The following is an 18,195-nucleotide window of genomic DNA, read 5'->3' as shown; positions in this document are numbered from 1 at the left end:
TGAGCCTTCTCATGGACATGACCCTGACCCACAGAAGCAACTGCCACTTGTAACAAGAATGTTCAACAAAAACACCATTTGGAATCTTTTTCAGGAGGTGGTATTCTACTTCTCCCTTGAATCCCCACCACAGGGTCAGATACGATTATTTGGCATGGGAGGGAGATTAGAATTTTGGCGTGCAAGGGAATTTTGAATTTGAATTGTGGCGGAAGGAAGCGGTGCTTGATTCTGGTTCCGGTGACATCATTTCCAGTGGAGGGGGTTGGAATGGGGTTAGAGTCTTGAGGTTGATTGAAGGACTGTGATGGTGAGCTCTGTTGCATGACATGGCCTAGTGTCCCAAAAAATCAATCATCGTCCAGACTTCTGTCTCAATTCAAGAGGGCCCAGCCGGCTGCTCCTCAGGAGATGTTGGGGCTACTGGCTGGACTGATGTCTCTGGGACTCCTGACAGAGACTTTCTTAACTGTCCTCTGCTGGACGATGAGCTTCTCTCATTAGTGACCCAGATGGAATGGGAGGAGGAGGCCGGATCCAAGCCCAAGAAGCAGAAGATTACTTCAGACAGATCAGCACCTCAGCGGCTCGCAGAGCTCGAGTCATCAACCAGGCCTAAGTGGCTCCAACCTTCCTCAAGAGGGGCCTCAACCTCATCGCTCAACAACGTGCTTTTCACCTCACCTCCAGCTGTCAGTCCTATGAGGATTGCTCACAGCCACTGAGCCACGGCCCCTTGGACTATCCAGACTCCATTTATACCCACAAGCCCTCTTCGGCCTCTGGCTACCAAATCACACTTCCAGCACTCTGGTTCCATCGTGGTTCAGGAGTGCCACAACTCTCCTCACAGAAAATTCCCAGAACCCCCAACAAAATCACACAAGATGGAAGAAGACAGCACCAATCCCGCAGCAGAAGTCACTCTAACAGGACAGCAGGTACCCACGCAGGGAGATGGCAGCGGAGGAGGTGCTGGAGCGGGGTTTAGCAATGGCACCCAGTCCTGGCTCCAGGACGTGGTTTCTATGGGTGACAAGCTCACCACAGTGAGCACTCGACAGTTTAGAGTCAGCTTCAAGCTCCTCCATCCTGTCGAGGATGAGAAACTACAGGGTTGTCTTGGAATCGAGACCCGCCCTGTGGCACGTTGATTTCAACCCTTTCTCATTCATTTAATCATATTTATTGAGCATTTACTGTGTGCAGAGCACTCTACTAAGCGCTTTGGAGAGTACAGCAGCATGGCTCAGTGGAAAGAGCATGGGCTTTGGAGTCAGAGGTCATGGGTTCGAATCCCGGCTCCACCACAAGTCTGCTGTGTGACCCTGGGCAAGTCACTTTACTTCTCTGAGCCTCAGTTCCCTCATCTGTAAAAATGGGGATTAAGACTGTGAGCCGCACATGGGACACCTTGATTACATTGTATCCCCCCCAACGCTTAGAACACTGCTTTGCACATAGTAAGCGCTTAACAAATACCACAATTATTATTATTATTATTACAATATAACAATAAACAGACACCTTCCCTACCCACAGTGAGCTTCATGCCACATAGTAATAATAATAATAATAATAATAATAATAATAATAACAATAACTGTACTAACCACTGGGGTAGATACAAGGTAACCAGATCCCACGTGGGGTTCTCATTCTAAGTAGGAGGGAGAACAGGTATTGAATCCCCATTTTGCCGATGAGGGAAACTGAGGCACAAAGCGGTCAAGTGACATGCCCAAGGTCATACAGCAGGTTAGTGGAAGTGTTGGGATTAGAACCCAGGTTCTCTGACTCTCAGGCTGTGCTCTGTCCACTAGGCCATGCTGCTTCCCAATCCACTTCCACATCAAAACAGAAATTAGAAGCAGTGTGGCTCACTGGAAAGAGCCCGGGCTTTGGAGTCAGAGGTCATGGGACTGTGAGCCCCCCTTCTAAACTGTAAGCCTGCTGTTGGGTAGGGACCGTCTCTATATGTTGCGAACTTGTACTTCCCAGGAGCTTAGTACAGTGCTCTGCACACAGTAAGTGCTCAATAAATACGATTGAATGAATGAATGAATGATATCCTGGCTCCGCCACTTGTCAGCTCTGTGACTTTGGGCAAGTCACTTCACTTCCCTGTGCCTCAGTTACTTCATCTGTAAAATGGGGATTAAGACTGTGAGCCCCACGTGGGACAACCTGATCACCTTGTAACCTCCCCAGCACTTAGAACAGTGCTTTGCACATAATAAGGACTTAATGAATGCCATTATTATTATTATTATTATTATTATTATAAATTCCTCACTATAGGCTTTAAAGCACTTTAAAACACTGCCCCCTCCTACCTTACCTCAGTGATTTCCAATACAACCCGGCCAGCGCATTTCACTCCTCTAGTGCCAACCTACTCACTGTACCTCGATTTTGTCAATCTCATCAATGACCTCTTGCCCACATCTTGCCCTTGACCTGGAACACCCTCCCTCTTCATAGCCAACAGGCAAAGACTCACTCTGCCCACCTTCAAAGCATTATTGAAGGCACAGGTCCTCCATGAAACCTTCCCTGATTAAGCCCTCATTTCCTTTACTCCCACTCCTTTCTGTGTTGCCCTCACACTTGGATTTACACCCTTTATTTACCTCTCCCTCATCCCCACAGCATTTATGTACAGACATAACTTATTTATTCCCATAACTGCCAGTTTCCCTCTCTAGATTGCAAACTTTTGTGGGCAGGGAATGTGGCTACCAACTCTGTTATACTCTCTCAAGCAATTAGTACCCATCTCTGCACACTGTAAGCGCTCAATAAATATGATCGATTGACTGCTTCTAAGTATTGAATCCCCATTTCACTCTGAATAACACACAATACTTTGTCAATTAGTTCATAGCATTACACATTATGGTACTATGTGCCAAGCACTGCTCTATGCCCTGGGATAGATACAAGTTAATCAGGTTGAATGCAGTCCCTGTCCCACATGAGGTTCACACTCTTGATCCCCATTTTACAGATGAGGTAACTGAGGCCCAGAGACATGAAGTGATTGTGGCAGAGCCAGGATTAGAACCCAGGTCCTTCTGATTCCCAGGCCCTTCCTCTATCCATTAGGCCACACTGCTTTCCTAAAAATGCTTTCCACATGTAGAGTGTAGTGGTCTAGATCAATAATCTGTTGATCAAAGAAGCATCCAACCAGCTGGTCAGCACCCAAGTAGCCAATTTGTCCCTCACTGGAGCCATATGCTTGTTTGCGGAAGAGTCTTTGTGTACCTGGGGAAGCCAATCCTATCTATCTGAATGAAATATGCTTTTTCTAAGTGAAGACAATTATTCTCTTTCTTTGCCAAGAGCAAATGGCTTTGGAAATCCTGGTAGTAGTTACTGAACAAATATCTGGGAACAATGCTAAAGAAAACACCCAAGTGTTACAGAGAGAAGGGGACAATATTTTGAGAAACGATTTTAATGCTTTTTAAGTGAAATTAGCCCTCCAACAAAAGTTCACCGCTATGTAAGCCTTCTACACTGTGAGCCCGTTGTTGGGTAGGGACCGTCTCTATATGTCGCCAACTTGTACTTCCCAAACGCTTAGTACAGTGCTCTGCACACTGTAAATGCTCAATAAATATGATTGAATGAATGTAAGCAAGTTTTTCCTCAATGTATTCAATTGTATTCACTGAGCACTTACTGCATGCATAGCACTGCACTAAGCTCTTGGGAGAGTACAATATAACCACAGACAAATTTCCGGCCCACAAGGAGTTTATGCCTTCCGAATTTCCACTTAAATTCTCCTTTTTTATTTAATAGGGGTTATAATTAGTATAAAAGTTAATTTGAATTTACTTAGAAGAGTCAAATCAATAAGTGTGGTGTAGTAAAGTGCTCCCATTTCTCCTACCATTATTTTATTTGAATATTTGTCTCCCGTACTAGACTGCAAGCTCTTTGTGGGCAGGGCATGTGTTCCCTCCCAAACACCTTGTACAGTGCTCAGCACACATAATAATCATTCAGTGAATACCAGAGATTGATTGATTGATTGTAAGCTCCTTAAGGGCAGGGATCATGTCTACCTCTGTTTTATTGTACTCACCCCAGGGCCTAGTACTGGGCTCTGCACCCAGGAAGCATTCAACAAATATCACTGACTGATTGATTAATTATTCATTCATATCAATATCTGTCTCCCCCTCTAGATCATTAACTCGTTATGGGCAGGGAATGTGTCTTGTATCTACCGTAGCACTTAGTACAGTGAGTGGCATATCTTGTCTGGTCTTATCCTGTCACGTAGTCTACAACCCATAGCGACGCCATGGACACATCTCTCCCAGGACGCCCCACCTCCATCTGTGACCGTTCTGGTAGTGTATCCAGAGAGTTTTCTTGGTAAAAATACGGAATCAGTTTACCACTGCCTCCTTCCGCGCAGTAAACTTGAGTCTCTGCTCTCGAATCTCTCCCATGCCGCTGCTGCCTCAAGTTCTTAGCACAGTACACAGTAAGCACTCAATAAATACGATTGAATGAATGAATGTTGCCCAGCGCAGGCGAGTTTTGACTTGTAGCAGAGTTTCGACTCGCTAGCCATTGCCCGAGCTAGGAATGGAATGGGTATGCCTCTGCTTGACTCTACCTCTCGTAGCCGAGACTGGTAAAGTACTGGAAATTCTCCAGGTGTGACCCTGAGAGGGGAACTTGGCACACAGTAAGTGCCAACAAATATTAACAAATACTATTATTATCATCATTAACATTATTATGTTGCTACATGCTTTCCCTGAGCACAAGGAACCCCCAGCCTAGAGGGAGACACCCATATTAAAATAAATTTATGACAGGGGATATGGCATCAATGGTATCCTCATCTAATACAAATAATTCACCTAACCCTAACTCTAAATAGAACTAGTTTGTAGATGTAGATGAGAAGCAGCATGGCTTAGTGTCAAGAGCACGGGTTTGGGAGTCAGAGGACGTGGGTTCTAATCCCGTCTCCACCACTTGTCTATTGTGTGTCCTTGGGCAAGCCACTTCACTTCTCTGTGCCTCAATTACCTCATGTGTAAAATGGGGATAAAGACAGTGAGCCCCACGTGGGACAACTCAATTAACTTGTATCTGCCCCAGTGCTTAGAACAGTGCTTGGCACATAGTAAGTGCTGAACAAATACCATAATAAGAATAATAATCACTAGTAGGGAACCAGTTTCCCTTGGCCCTAAGAAACTTGGGACTGAAGGCTGAAAACTTTTAATCAATTAGTCAATTCACCCATCATATTTATTGTGCACTTACTTTGTGCAGAGCCCTGTACTAAAACTTTTATCTGCCCCAGTTCTTAGAACAGTGCTTGGCACATAGTAAGCACTGAACAAATACAATAATAATAATAACAATAATAATAATCACTAGTAGGGAACCAGTTGCCCTTGGCCCTAAGAAACTTGGGACTGAAGACTGAAAACTTTTAATCAATTAGTCAATTCACCCATCATATTTATTGTGTACTTACTTTGTGCAGAGCCCTGTACTAAGCGCTTGGGAGTGTACAATATAGCAGAACTGGTAGATGGGTTCCCAGCCCACAGTGAGTTTATAATCTAGAGGGGGGAACAGACAATAATGTAAATAAACAAATAAAGAAATTACATCTATGTACGTAAGTGCTATGAGGACTAACACAAGCTAATTGTTGAAATTGATTTAGTTTGTTCCCACTTGCAAAGTGAAATGACTTAAGGGCAAAAAATTTCCGGCATATCCTTGATTCTTCTAGTAAATCAAATGCTTCACTTGTCCAATGTATAAATCACCTGGAAGTTTCCATTAGCCTCTAGGGAATTTGAATTACTAACCAAAAAACTTGTAACATCCTGTCAGATCCGCTAGATTAAAAACTGCTTGAGGGCTGGGATCATATCTAGCAACTCCTATTGTACACTCCCAAACACTTAAAATAGTGTTCTTCAGTGAATCAATCCATCAGTGATGCCAATTGAGTGCATACTGTGTGCACAACCTTGTACTAGGTGCTTGGGAGAGTACAATACGATAGAGTTGATAAATCCCTGCCCACAGGGAGCTTACAGTATATGGGGGGAAGAGAGTAAAACAAATTACAGAGTGGGGAAATGGCAGAGTAAGCACTCAATCAGTACGATTGATTGATTGATTTGTCAGCTGACTTTTAATGAATGATCAAATGTGTGGCCTCCAATTGCCAGGCCTCCGCCTCACTCACTGCCTTCACCTTTCCTAGAAGTCAAAAAAGGTCTGAACAAACCCTCGGAGTTTTGTTCTGTCCTTTTAAATCCAAGATGGACCTTGTTCAAGTTCCCTAGAATGAAGACTATTCCAAGGTTCAGCTCAGCAGGAGGCAAATTCATTCATTCATTCAATCGTATTTATTGAGCGCTTACTGTGAGCAGAGCACTGTACTAAGCGCTTGGGAAGTACAAGTTGGCAATATATAGAGACGGTCCCTACCCAACAGCGGGCTCAGGTCTGAGAAGCTCAGAAGCAGGCTTAGGCTGGTCTTGGGGGCTCCAATCAATCAATGGCTTCCTGCATGCAGGGCACTGTACCAAATTCTTGGAAGGGGACGACAGAGTTAGAAAACGTGAATGGAGCACTGTACTAAGCACTTGGAGATGTATGATGGAATTGGTAGATGTGGACAGAGCACTAGATTAAGCACAGGAGGAGTAGAGTGGCTTAGTGGAAAGAGCATAGCCCGGAGAGTCAGAGGACCTGGGTTCTTTTCCTGGCTCTGCCAGTTGCCTGCTGTGTCACCTTGGGCAAGCCACTTAACTTGCCCAAGTTGGGAAGCAGCATGGTATAGTGGATAGAGCACAGGCCTGGGAATCAGAAGGTCGTGGGTTCTAATCCCGACTCCACCTCTTGTCTGCTTCTGACCTTGGGCAAGTCACTTCACTTCTCTCTATACCTCAGTTACCTCATCTGTAAAACGGGGATTGAGAGTGTGAGCCTCTTGTGGGACAGGGACTGTGTCCAACCCGATTTACTTGCATGCACCCCAGTGCTTAGTAGAAGGTCTGGCACACAGTAAGCCCTTAACAAATACCACAATTAATTAATTAATTAACTTCTCTGCATCTCATATTCCTCATATGTTAAAAGGGGATTTAATGACCGTTCTCCCTCCTCTTAGGCTGTGAGCCCCATTTGGAACAGGGCTGTGTCTGACCTGATTAACTTGTATCTACCCCAGCTCTTAGAACAGGGCTTGACACACAGTTAGCATTTAACAAATACTACCATAATAATCATAATAAGAGTAGACTAGATTCTGTAGCAATAGCCCTACCCTTAAGGAGCTTCCAGTCTCGGGGAGCAGACAGAGCCAAGCTAGCAACAGGGCTGTCTCGTGTCATGACTGCCACATTTTCATTTTGAGTGTGAAGTGACGAGGGGGTGAGGCTTTTGGAGGATGAAGTTAGCAGATGGAGCTTGGACCAAAAACTCCTCACTTCTGGCTTCAAATCTCTCCATCACCTCGCCCCCTCCTACCTCACCTCCCTTCTCTCCTTCTTCAGTCCAGCCCACACCCTCTGCTCCTCTGCCACTAACCTCCTCACTGGGCCTCATTCTCACCTGTCCCGCTGTCGCCCCTGGCCCACGTCGTACTCTGGCCTGGAGTGCCCTCCCTCCTCACATCCACCAATCTAACACACTTCCCCCTTCAAAGCCCCACTGAAAGCTCACCTCCTCCAGGAGGCCTTCCCAGATTAAACTCCATTTCCTCTGCTCCTCCTCCCCTTCCCACTGCCCCAATTCCCTCCCTCTGCTCTACCCCCTCCTTACTCCACAAAACTTGTGTATATATGTGCATATTTATAATTCTATTTATTTTATTAATTATGTGCATATAGCTATAATTCTATTTATTCATATTGATGCTATTGATATCTATGTACTTGCTTTTTTTTTGTTTTGTTGTCTATCTCCCCCCTTCTAGACTGTGAGCCTGTTGTTGTGTAGGGATTGTCCCTTGTGCAGAATTGTACTTTCCAAGCGCTTAGTACAGTGCTCTGCACACAGTAAGCACTCAATAAATATGATTGAATGAATGAATGAATGAATGAATGAATGAATGAATGAAATGATGGTTTAAATGGAAGCAGCCCCTATTTCATATCTTTTCAGTCCTGGGGAAATCTCTGCCCTTCTTCCCACTGCTCATGTGTTCTCAGGTCATTTAGGGGCCTGTGATAAACAAGACAGGGACAAAATAATATACACCCTCTCTCTTCAAATCTGACAGACATTGCTCCCCCTCTCCTTCAAAGCCTTATTGACGGCATGTCTCCTCTAAGAGGACTAAGAGGACTAACTTACCTGATTAAGCCCTCCTTTCCTCTTCTCCCACTCCCTTCTGTGTTGCTCTGACTTACTCCCTTTATTCATTCCCCCTTCCCAGCCCCACCACATTAATGTGCATATCTGTAATTTATTTATTTGTATTAACGTTTCTCTCCCCTTCTAGACTGTAAGCTTGTTGGAGGCAGGGCATGTGTCTGCTTCTTGTTATATAGTACTCTCCCAAGCATTTAGTACAGTGCTCTGCACACTATAAGCAAAGCACTCAGTAAGTGTTCAGTAAATAATCTTACCACTACCGTGAAACATTTGCTTTTATAAATAACTGCCTACTAGACTGTAAACTCCTTGAGGGCAGGGATCATGACTACCAACTCTTGTATTGTACATATTTGTACAAATGTATTTGTACATATTTATTACTCTATTTATTTACTTATTTTACTTGTACATATTTATTCTATTTATTTTATTTGGTTTATATGTTTTGTTTTGTTGTCTATCTCCCCCTTCTAGACTGTGAGCCCACTGTTGGGTAGGGACCGTCTCTATATGTTGCCAACTTGTACTTCCCAAGTGCTTAGTACAGAGCTCTGCACACAGTAATTGCTCAATAAATATGATTGAATGAATGAATGAATAAATATGATTGCATGAATGAATGCATATATAATATATACATTCATTGATATATATATATATATACATATCACTATGCATAGTGACTATTATTGAGTGCATAGTTTGTGCACAACTAAATATATAGTTATAGTTATAGCTGTATGTGCACTTCCCCATTCTAGACTGTGAGCCCATTGTTGGGAAGGGACTGTCTCCATATGTTGCCAAATTGTAATTTCCAAGCGTTTAGTACAGTGCTCTGCACACAGTAAGCATTCAATAAGTGCAATTGAATGAATGAATGAATAGAGAAGAAAACAATAGCTTCACCCTGTAGCGGCTTTTGTTCTCATGGAATTAGGACCTACCCAACCAACTCAGTTGAGAAATAAGCAGCGTGGCACAGTGGAAAGAGCCCGGGCTTGGGAGTCAGAGGCCGTGGATTCTAATCACCGCTCTGCCATTTGGCAGCAGTGTGACATTGGGCAAGCCACTTGACTTCTCTGGGCCTCAGTTCCCTCATCTGTAAAATGGGGATGAAGACTGTGAGCCCCATGTGGGACAACCTGATTACCGTTTATCTACCCCAGCGCTTAGAACAGTGCTTGGCACATAGTAAAAGCATAACAAATGCCATCATTATTATGATAAAAAGGAGCAGAAAACAGAGGGCAGTACCGAGTTTTCTCTAATCGCTTTATTTGTTAAGTACTTACTGTGTGCCAAGCATTGGAGAAGACACATTGCGGCCATATAATAATAATAATAATAATGGTATTTGTTAAGCGCTTACTACATGCAAAGCATTGTTCTAAGCACTGGGGAGGTTACAAGGTGATAAGGTTGTCCCGGGGGGGGCTCACAGTTTTAATCCCCATTTTACAGATGAGGGAAGGGATGAGGCCATATCAGACAAAGCCTCTGCTCCTCATGGGACCTCACTATCTTAAGAGGAAGGAGAAGCAAATATTTAATCCTCACCTTATAGATGAGGAAACTGAAGCACAGAGCAGCTAAATGACTTGCCCAAATTCACACAGCAAACAAAAGGCAGAGCCGGGATTAGAATCCAGGTCTCCTAGATCTCAATATGGTGCTCTTTAATAATAATAATAATGGTATTTGTTAAGCACTTACTATGTGCCAAGCACCGTTCTAAGCACTGGGGTAGACACAAGGTAATCAGGTTGTCCCACCTGGGGCTCACAGTTTCAATCCCCATTTTCCAGATGAGATACCTGAAGCACAGAGAAGTTGTGACTTGCCCAAAGTCACACAGCTGACATGTGGTGGAGCTGGGATTAGATGTTCTCTGACTCCAAAGCCCATGCTCTTTCCACTGAGCCACACTGCTTCTCATTCCACTAGGCCATACTGTTTTTCTATTTAGTCTTACAGTAATTTGCTTCAATCATGGTAATGAACTTTAAAAATCAAATGGGTATATAATAAGAAGTATAGTCCCCCTGTCAACTCAAACTTAACATGTCCAAAACAGAGCTCCTTATCTTCCCATCCAAAACCCGTTCTCTTCTGGACTTTCCCGTCACTGTTGATGGCACCTCCATCCTTCCCTTATCACAAGCCCGTAACCTTGGCTCATCCTTGACTCCTCTCTCTCATTCAACCCAAGTATCAAATCCATCACCAAATCCTGTCAGTCTCACCTTCACAACAGCGCTAAAATCCACCCTTTCCTGTCCATCCAAACTGCTACCACATTAATACAGTCACTTATCCTATCCCGTCTAAATTACTGCATCAGCCTCCTTTCTGATCAGCATTTGTTAAGTGCTTACTGTGCTCCAGGCACTGTACTAAGTGCTGGGATAGGTGCACAATAATCAGGTTGAGCACAGTCTCTGTCTCACATAGGGCTCACATGCCCCATTTTACAGAGGAGGGAATTGAGGCCCAGAGAAACACAGTGACTTGCCTAAAGTCACACAGCAGACAAGTGACGGAGCCAGGATTGGAATCCATGATCTTCTATCTATTATGCCAAGCTGGTTCTATTCAAATAAAATCATCATCCATTTACTCAAAAAGCACTTTAGTCAATCAATCAATCAGGATTATTTATTAAGCACTTACTGGGTGCCGAGCACTGTACTAAACACTTGGGAAAGTTGAATACAATAGAGGGGCTAGACATAACTCCTGCTCTCATGGAGCAGCATGGCTTAGTGGAAAGAGCACAGGCTTGGGAGTCAGCGGTCATGGGTTCTAATTCCGCTGCCACCACTTGTCAGCTGTGTGACTTTGAGGAAGTCGCTTCACTTCTCTGGGCTTCAGTTAGTTACCTCGTCTGTAAAATGAGGATTGAGACTGTGAGCCCCACGTGGGACAATCTGATAACCTTGTATCTAACCCAGCGCCTGGACCAGTGCTCGGCACATAGTACGTGCTTAACAAAAATCATTATCATTATTCTTATTATTATGGAATTTACAAACAAGAGGGAGAGGCAAACATTACAAGAAAGTACAGGTGGATAGGTCCATAAGTGGTGTGGGACTGCAGGTGGGGAGAATATCTAACTGCTAAAGGGATACAGATCCAAGTGCTTAGGTAAGGCAGAGGGGAGGGCATATAAGGGAACTCAAGGAAGTTGAATATCTCCTTCCAGAGATACGATTTTAGTCATGTCCTAAAGAATTAGATTTTCTGTTTCCAGGGTCCAGCTGGAGCAGAAATGAATTAACTGATCAGCCAACGTTTATTTAATTTAGTCAGAGCAATGGAGAAATCAAACAAGATAAGCGCATCCTGGTAAACGGTAACTGGCTTAAATGATGAGAAAACATGAAAACACACTCTCCAGAGATAAACGGACAACAACAAACTCCTTCCTGACTGAAGTGCAGTACTCCAAAGTGGTCCAGATAAGGAGAGGGAAAGGAGATAACATAATATAAAAATGCCCCCAGCACAGTCCATTGAGAAGAAAAGACCTTCCCTTCAGCCCCAGGATCTGATTCCTCCACCATTACTCTCTCATGTGCTTGCCACAGTGCTCTACACACACTTGGCACACAACTGATGCCATTTGTTTATCACTGATCATGATCGAGTAATTAATAAGCCTGTTTCAACAGACTCACACTCAGTTGCTCCCCAACTAAAATATTCAGGCAGTACCCATACTCTCCCTCTTCTTGGGCCAGGAGAAGGCATTCTGTCTGCTGAAAATACAGACATAGAAAATAGGCCCTTTTCTTTCCTGTTCCCGTTCATGTGCCAAAAAAAGCCTGTACACGGAGGAGATTCATAAAAGCTGCAGTCAAATGCTGCACAGAGCAGTATGTATGCAAAGATATGAAAGATCAATGGTATTTATTGAGGTCTTACTGAAAACAGAGCATTGTACCAAGTGCTGGGGAGAGCACAGTAGAGTAGGTAAGCAATCATATTTATTAAGTTCTTACTATGTGCAGAGCACTGTACTAAGCACTTAAGAGAGTGTATCAAAACAATATAACAGGTACATTCCCTGTCCACAACAAGCTTACAGTCTAGAGTCTGCATGCTCTGCACACAGTAAGCTCTCAATAAATACGATTGATTGATAGAAGGGAGATAGATGTTAAACGAATAAGTAAATTATGAATATATCATAAGTGCTGTGGAGCTGGGAGAAGATAGAGAGTAAAAGGACAAGTCAGGACATTGCAAAAGGGAGTAGGAAAAGAGGAAATTAGGGCTTAGTCAGGGAAGGCCTCTTGGAGGAGATGTGCCTTCAATAAGGCTTTGGCATGGGGAAGAGCAATTGCCTGTCCGATATGAGGAGGGAAGGAGCTCCAGGCCGGAAGCAGGACGTGGGAAATAGGTTGGTGGCAAGATAGATGAGATCGAGGTACAGTAAGTAAGCTGGCATTGGAAGAGCAAAGTGTGCGGGCTGGATTGTAGTAGAGTAGTGAGAGTAGGACAGTAGGACAGTAGCGAGGTGAGGTAAGAGGAGGCAAGGTGATTGACTACTTTAAAGCTAATGGTAAGGAGTTTCTGTTTGATGCAGAGGTAGATGGGCAACCACTGGAGGTTCTTGAGGAGTGGGGAAATATGGTCTGCATTTCTGTAGAAAAATGATCTGGGCAGCAGGGTGAAGTATGGACTGGAGTGGGGAGATAGGGGAGGCAGGGAGGTCAGCAAGGAGGCTGATGCAATAATCAAGAAAGGACAGGATAAGTGCTTGGATTAACATGGTTGCAGTTTGGAGAGAGAAGCAGAGGTAGACATGATCTCTACCCTCGAGGAGCTTATAATAATAATAACGGCATTTATTAAGTGTTTACTATGTGCAAAGCACTCCCCTGTATACCCAAATGGATACAGGCCCCAAAGCACTGGCAATGCCAAAGGGAAGGAGAATGGCATGGGGTGGTGGGGAAGGTGGGAAAATGAGTGGTTGGTCCAAGAGGGCTTCCTGAAGGAGTTGTAACTGTAGAAGGTCTTTGAAGGTGGGGAGAGTTGGGGCCTGTTGGATTTGAAGAAGAAGGGAGTTCCTAACTGAATATGTCCAAGACTGAACTCCTTATCTTCCCTCCCAAAACCTGCCCTCTCCATGACTTTCCCGTCACTGTAGACGTCACTACCATCCTTCCCGTCTCACGAGCCCGCAATCCTGGTGTCATCCTCGACTCCGCTCTCTCGTTCACCCCTCACATCCAATCCATCACCAAAACCTGCTGATCTCACCTCCATAACATTGTCAAGATCCACCCTTTCCTCTCCATCCAAATCGCTACCTTGCTGGTTCAATCTCTCATCCTACCCCAACTGGATTATTGCATCAGCCTCCTCTCTGATCTCCCATCCTCCTGTCTCTCCCCACTTCAGTCTATACTTCACGCTGCTACTGCTCGGATCATCTTTGCGCAGAAACGCTCTGGGCATGTTACTTTCCTGCTCAAAAATCTCCAGTGGCTGCCAGTCAACCTACACATCAAGCAAAAACTCCTCACTCTCGGCTTCAAGGTTCAACATCACCTCGTTCCCTCCTACCTCACCTCCTTTCTCTCCTTCTACAGCCCAGCCCACACCCTCCACTCCTCTGCCACTAACCTCCTCACTGTACCTCGTTCTCGCCTGTTCTGCCGTTGACCCCCGGCCCACGTCCTTCCCCTGGCCTGGAATGGCCTCCCTCCGCACATCCTCCAAGCTAGCTCTCTTCCTCCCTTCCTCCCTGAGAGCTCACCTCCTCCTCCTTCCCAGACTGAGCCCCCTTTTTCCTCTCCCCCTCCCCATCCCCCCGCCCTACCTCCTTCCCCTCCCCACTGCACCTGTATATATGTTTGTACAGATTTATTACTCTATTTGTTTTACTTATACATATTTACTATTCTATTTATTTTGTTAATGATGTGCATCTAGCTTTATTTCTATTTGTTCTGACTACTTGACAGCTGTCCACATGTTTTGTTTTGTTGTCTGTCTCCCCCTTCTAGACTGTGAGCCCGTTGTTGGGTAGGAACTGTCTCTGCATGTTGCCAATTTGCACTTCCCAAGCGTTTAGTCCAGTGCTCTGCACACAGGAAGCGCTCAATAAATACGATTGAATGAATGAGTGAATAAAGGATGTGAGCAAGGGGTCAACAGCTAGAGAGACAAGCTTAAGGGATGGTGTCTAGGTTAATATTAGAGGAGCAAAGTATGTGGAATGGGTTGTAGTGGATGTGGTCAATAGGAGGAAGAAAGCCGATCGAGTGCCTTAGAGCTGATGATCAAGACTGTCTGCTACTTGAGATGCCTAGGCAACCATGGGAGGATTTGAGGAGTGGAGAGATGTTTGCAGAATGATTTTTGAAAAAATTGAACCGGTCAGCAAAGTGAAGTAGGAATTGGCAAGGGAAGAGGCAAGAGTCAGAGAGGTCAGAGAGGACAGCAAGCTCATTTCCCACATCTCTGCCCGGCTGCTCCTTCTCTCCTTGACTAATGCTCCCCACGGGGCATTTAAAATATCTCTAATGGTAATAAAGAATAATTGCTGCATTAGTAGAAAAATCACCTTTACAAAAAAATTGAAAACTCCCATTTAAGAGCAGAGAGGTCTCTACTAATGATGTGAGGTGGAAAATTGAGGAAATTTTCAGGATAATTCATAAAAGAACTTTTTGTCTTAATTATCTGGATATTTCAGGCAAGTGTACTTTCTTGGCCTGGATTGTCTGGATACATGCTTCGGTTTTCCCGTTTATATTGCTAAAGAAAAAAAAAACACCTTAAGGTCACCAAAGGCAGTTCCTTTCCTGTTGGTCAAGTGAAATGTGGGCTTTTTTATGTAATTTGTTAAGCACTTACTATGTGCTGCATACTGTTCTTAGCACTGAGGTAGACACAAACTAGTCAAGTTGGACATAGTCTATGTTCTATATGGGGCTCACAGTATTAATCTCCATTTTACAGATGAGGTAACTGAGGCAAAGAGAAGCTAAATGACTTGCCCAAGGTCACACGGCAGGCAAGTGATGGAGCTGGGATTAGAATAATAATGAGAGCATTTGTAAAGCACTTACTACCAAGCTCTGGGGTAGATACAAGGTGATCAGGTTGTCCCACGTGGGGCTCACAGTCCTAATCCCCATTTTCCAGATGAGGTAACTGAGGCCCAGAGAAGTTAAGTGACTGGCCTAAGGTCACACAGCAGACAAGTGGTGGAGGAGGGATTAGAACCCAGGTCCATCTGACTCCCAGGCACATCATTTATCCACTAGGCTGGGAATTGCTCTCTTGGTCTACCCCTCAGGAAATAGCTGAAAAAAGTATTGAAATATCAATATTATTTTGCTTAGATAGCTTAGTACGGCCTAGAGAAAATAGCATAGGCCTGGGAATCTGAAGACCTGGGTTCTAATCCTAGTTCTGATACTTGCCTGCTGTGTGACCTTAGGCAAGTCACTTAACTTCTCTGTGCCCCACTTTCTTCATATGCAAAATGGGTATTAAATCCTACTTCTCCCTCCTATCTAGATTGTGAGCAGGATAGGAATTATGTCCCACCTGAGTATCTCATAACTTCTCCAGTGCTTAGTACAGTTCTTGGCACATAGAGTTTAGTAAATACAATAATGACAATAATAATAATAATGGTATTTGTTAAGTGCCTACTATGTGCAAAGCACTGTTCTAAGCACTGGGGAGGTTACAAGGTGATCAGGTTGTCCCACAGGGGGCTCACAGTTTTAATCCCCATTTTACAGATGAGGTAACTGAGGCCCAGAGAAGTTAAGTGACTTGCCCAAAGTCACACAGCTGACAGTTGGCGGAGCCGAGATTTGAACCCATGAAATCTGACTCCAAAGCCTGTGCTCTTGCCACTGAGCCTCGCCGCTTCTCTGATAATCATAATCACAAGTAATAATAATAATAACAAGATGACCTTCGGGGTTTGAAGGTGACAGTGAGCTGACAGCGAGATTTTATCCGAGTGCACACGTGAGGCTGAGAAGATGAAGATTTGACTGAAAAGTCCTTCACCATCACATGCACTCAAAGGCAGCTGCTTGCTAAGCTGCCTATCTGCTACCTGCAGCACTTACCAGCATTTCTGATCCTTCTCACAGTATTCTCCAATATCTGGTCTGTTGCTGCTGCTGCTTTTTCCCAGGTATTCTCAGCTATCCCATAGGTTTTTTTTTTTCCATTTTATCTTTAAAACATATATCCAGCTGTCCTCTTATCAGTCCCTTCTGTTCAGCTCACAATTCGGCAGCTAAGTATTTTTTTGAGTATCTTTGTGGCATCCATTTTGCTCTTTTCCTCCCAGCCAGGTAGGGTACACCATGTTAAACAGTCTTCCATAGGATTGTTGTATTGTCTTCTCCCAAATGCATAGTACAGTGCTCTGCACACAGTAAGTGCTCAATAATTCATTCATTCATTCAATCGTATTTATTGAGCACTTACTGTGTGCAGAGCACTGTACGAAGCCCTTGGGAAGTACAAGTTGGCAACATATAGAGACCGTCCCTACCCAACAACCGGCTCACAGTCTAGAAGGGGGAGACAGACAACCAAACAAAACATATTAACAAAATAAAATAAATAGAATAGTAAATATGTACAAGTAGAGTAATAGATCTGTACAAACATATTCATTCATTCAATCATATTTATTGAGCACTTACTGTGTGCAGAGCACTGTACTAAGCACTTGGGAAGTACAAGTTGGCAACATATAGAGACGGTCCCTACCCAACAACCGGCTCACAGTCTAGAAGGGGGAGACAGACAACCAAACAAAACATATTAACAAAATAAAATAAATAGAATAGTAAATATGTACAAGTAGAGTAATAAATCTGTACAAACATATCCATTCATTCATTCAATCGTATTTATTGAGCGCTTACTGTGTGCAGAGCACTGTACTAAGCACTTGGGAAGTACAAGTTGGCAACATATAGAGCCGGTCCCTACCCAACAGCAGGCTCACAGTCTAGAAGGAATACAATAAATACAATTGAATCATAATAATAATAATGATAATGGTATTTGTTAAGCATTTACTAGGTGCTGGGAACTATACTAAGTGTTGGGGTGGATACAAGCAAATCGGGTTGGACACAGGCCCTGTCACATATGGGGCTTACAGTCTCAATCCCCATTTTACAATTGAGGGAACTGAGGTAAAGAGAAGTGAAGCGACTTGCCCAAAGTCGTACATTAGACAAGTGTGGTGAGTCAGGATTACAATCCATGACCTCTTGTCTCTCAGGCCTGTGCTGTATTCATTAAACCATGCTGCTTGAATGAATGAATACATTCAAGTTTCACAATCCTGCAGATGGTTGTGGACTCCATAACTGCTCTATAATCAGGCTGAACCTGATTTCCTTGTTGACAACACGTTCCATCTAGCAATCTCACATCAAACAGTTTGGCTTTCTCGAATTGATTTTCTTCTTCCTGGCCAAACAATCTCGTTTCTAATCCCAGCTTTCCTAATTGCCTGCTGTGTCACCTTGGCACTTAACTTCTCTGTGCTTCAGTTTCCACATATGTATGACAGGGATTCAGTGCTTGTTCTCCCTGCTACTTAGACTTTGAGCTTCGTGTAGGGCAGGGACTATGTCTGACCTAATTAATTTGTATCTACCCTGGCACTTAGAACAGTGTTTGACACATACTAAGCACATAAGAAATACAATAATAATGTAATAATAATGTTGCCAAGGTAGCAGAATTTGGTGCCATCCTTCAAATCTATAGCGATCCTGTATTTCAAGG

At 43.9% G+C, this 18,195-nt stretch overlaps 1 protein-coding gene across 1 annotated transcript in view; it reads left to right on the top strand.

The window, feature by feature from the left end:
• Positions 1–399: 399 nt before the first annotated feature.
• SLC38A4 (solute carrier family 38 member 4) overlaps positions 400–18,195 on the top strand; it is a 209,610-nt gene continuing 191,814 nt past the window's right edge. The window contains exon 1 of the mRNA XM_038740866.1: positions 400–941. Within this exon, the coding sequence (XP_038596794.1) occupies positions 888–941 (54 nt within the window). The 5' untranslated portion in view covers positions 400–887. The remainder of the gene's footprint in view (positions 942–18,195) is intronic.

This window comes from Tachyglossus aculeatus, chromosome 2 (assembly GCF_015852505.1).
Source record: "Tachyglossus aculeatus isolate mTacAcu1 chromosome 2, mTacAcu1.pri, whole genome shotgun sequence".
Lineage (NCBI taxonomy): Eukaryota > Metazoa > Chordata > Mammalia > Monotremata > Tachyglossidae > Tachyglossus > Tachyglossus aculeatus.
Note: the sequence above shows the minus strand (reverse complement) of the source record. Positions and strands in the feature narration are given on the sequence as shown.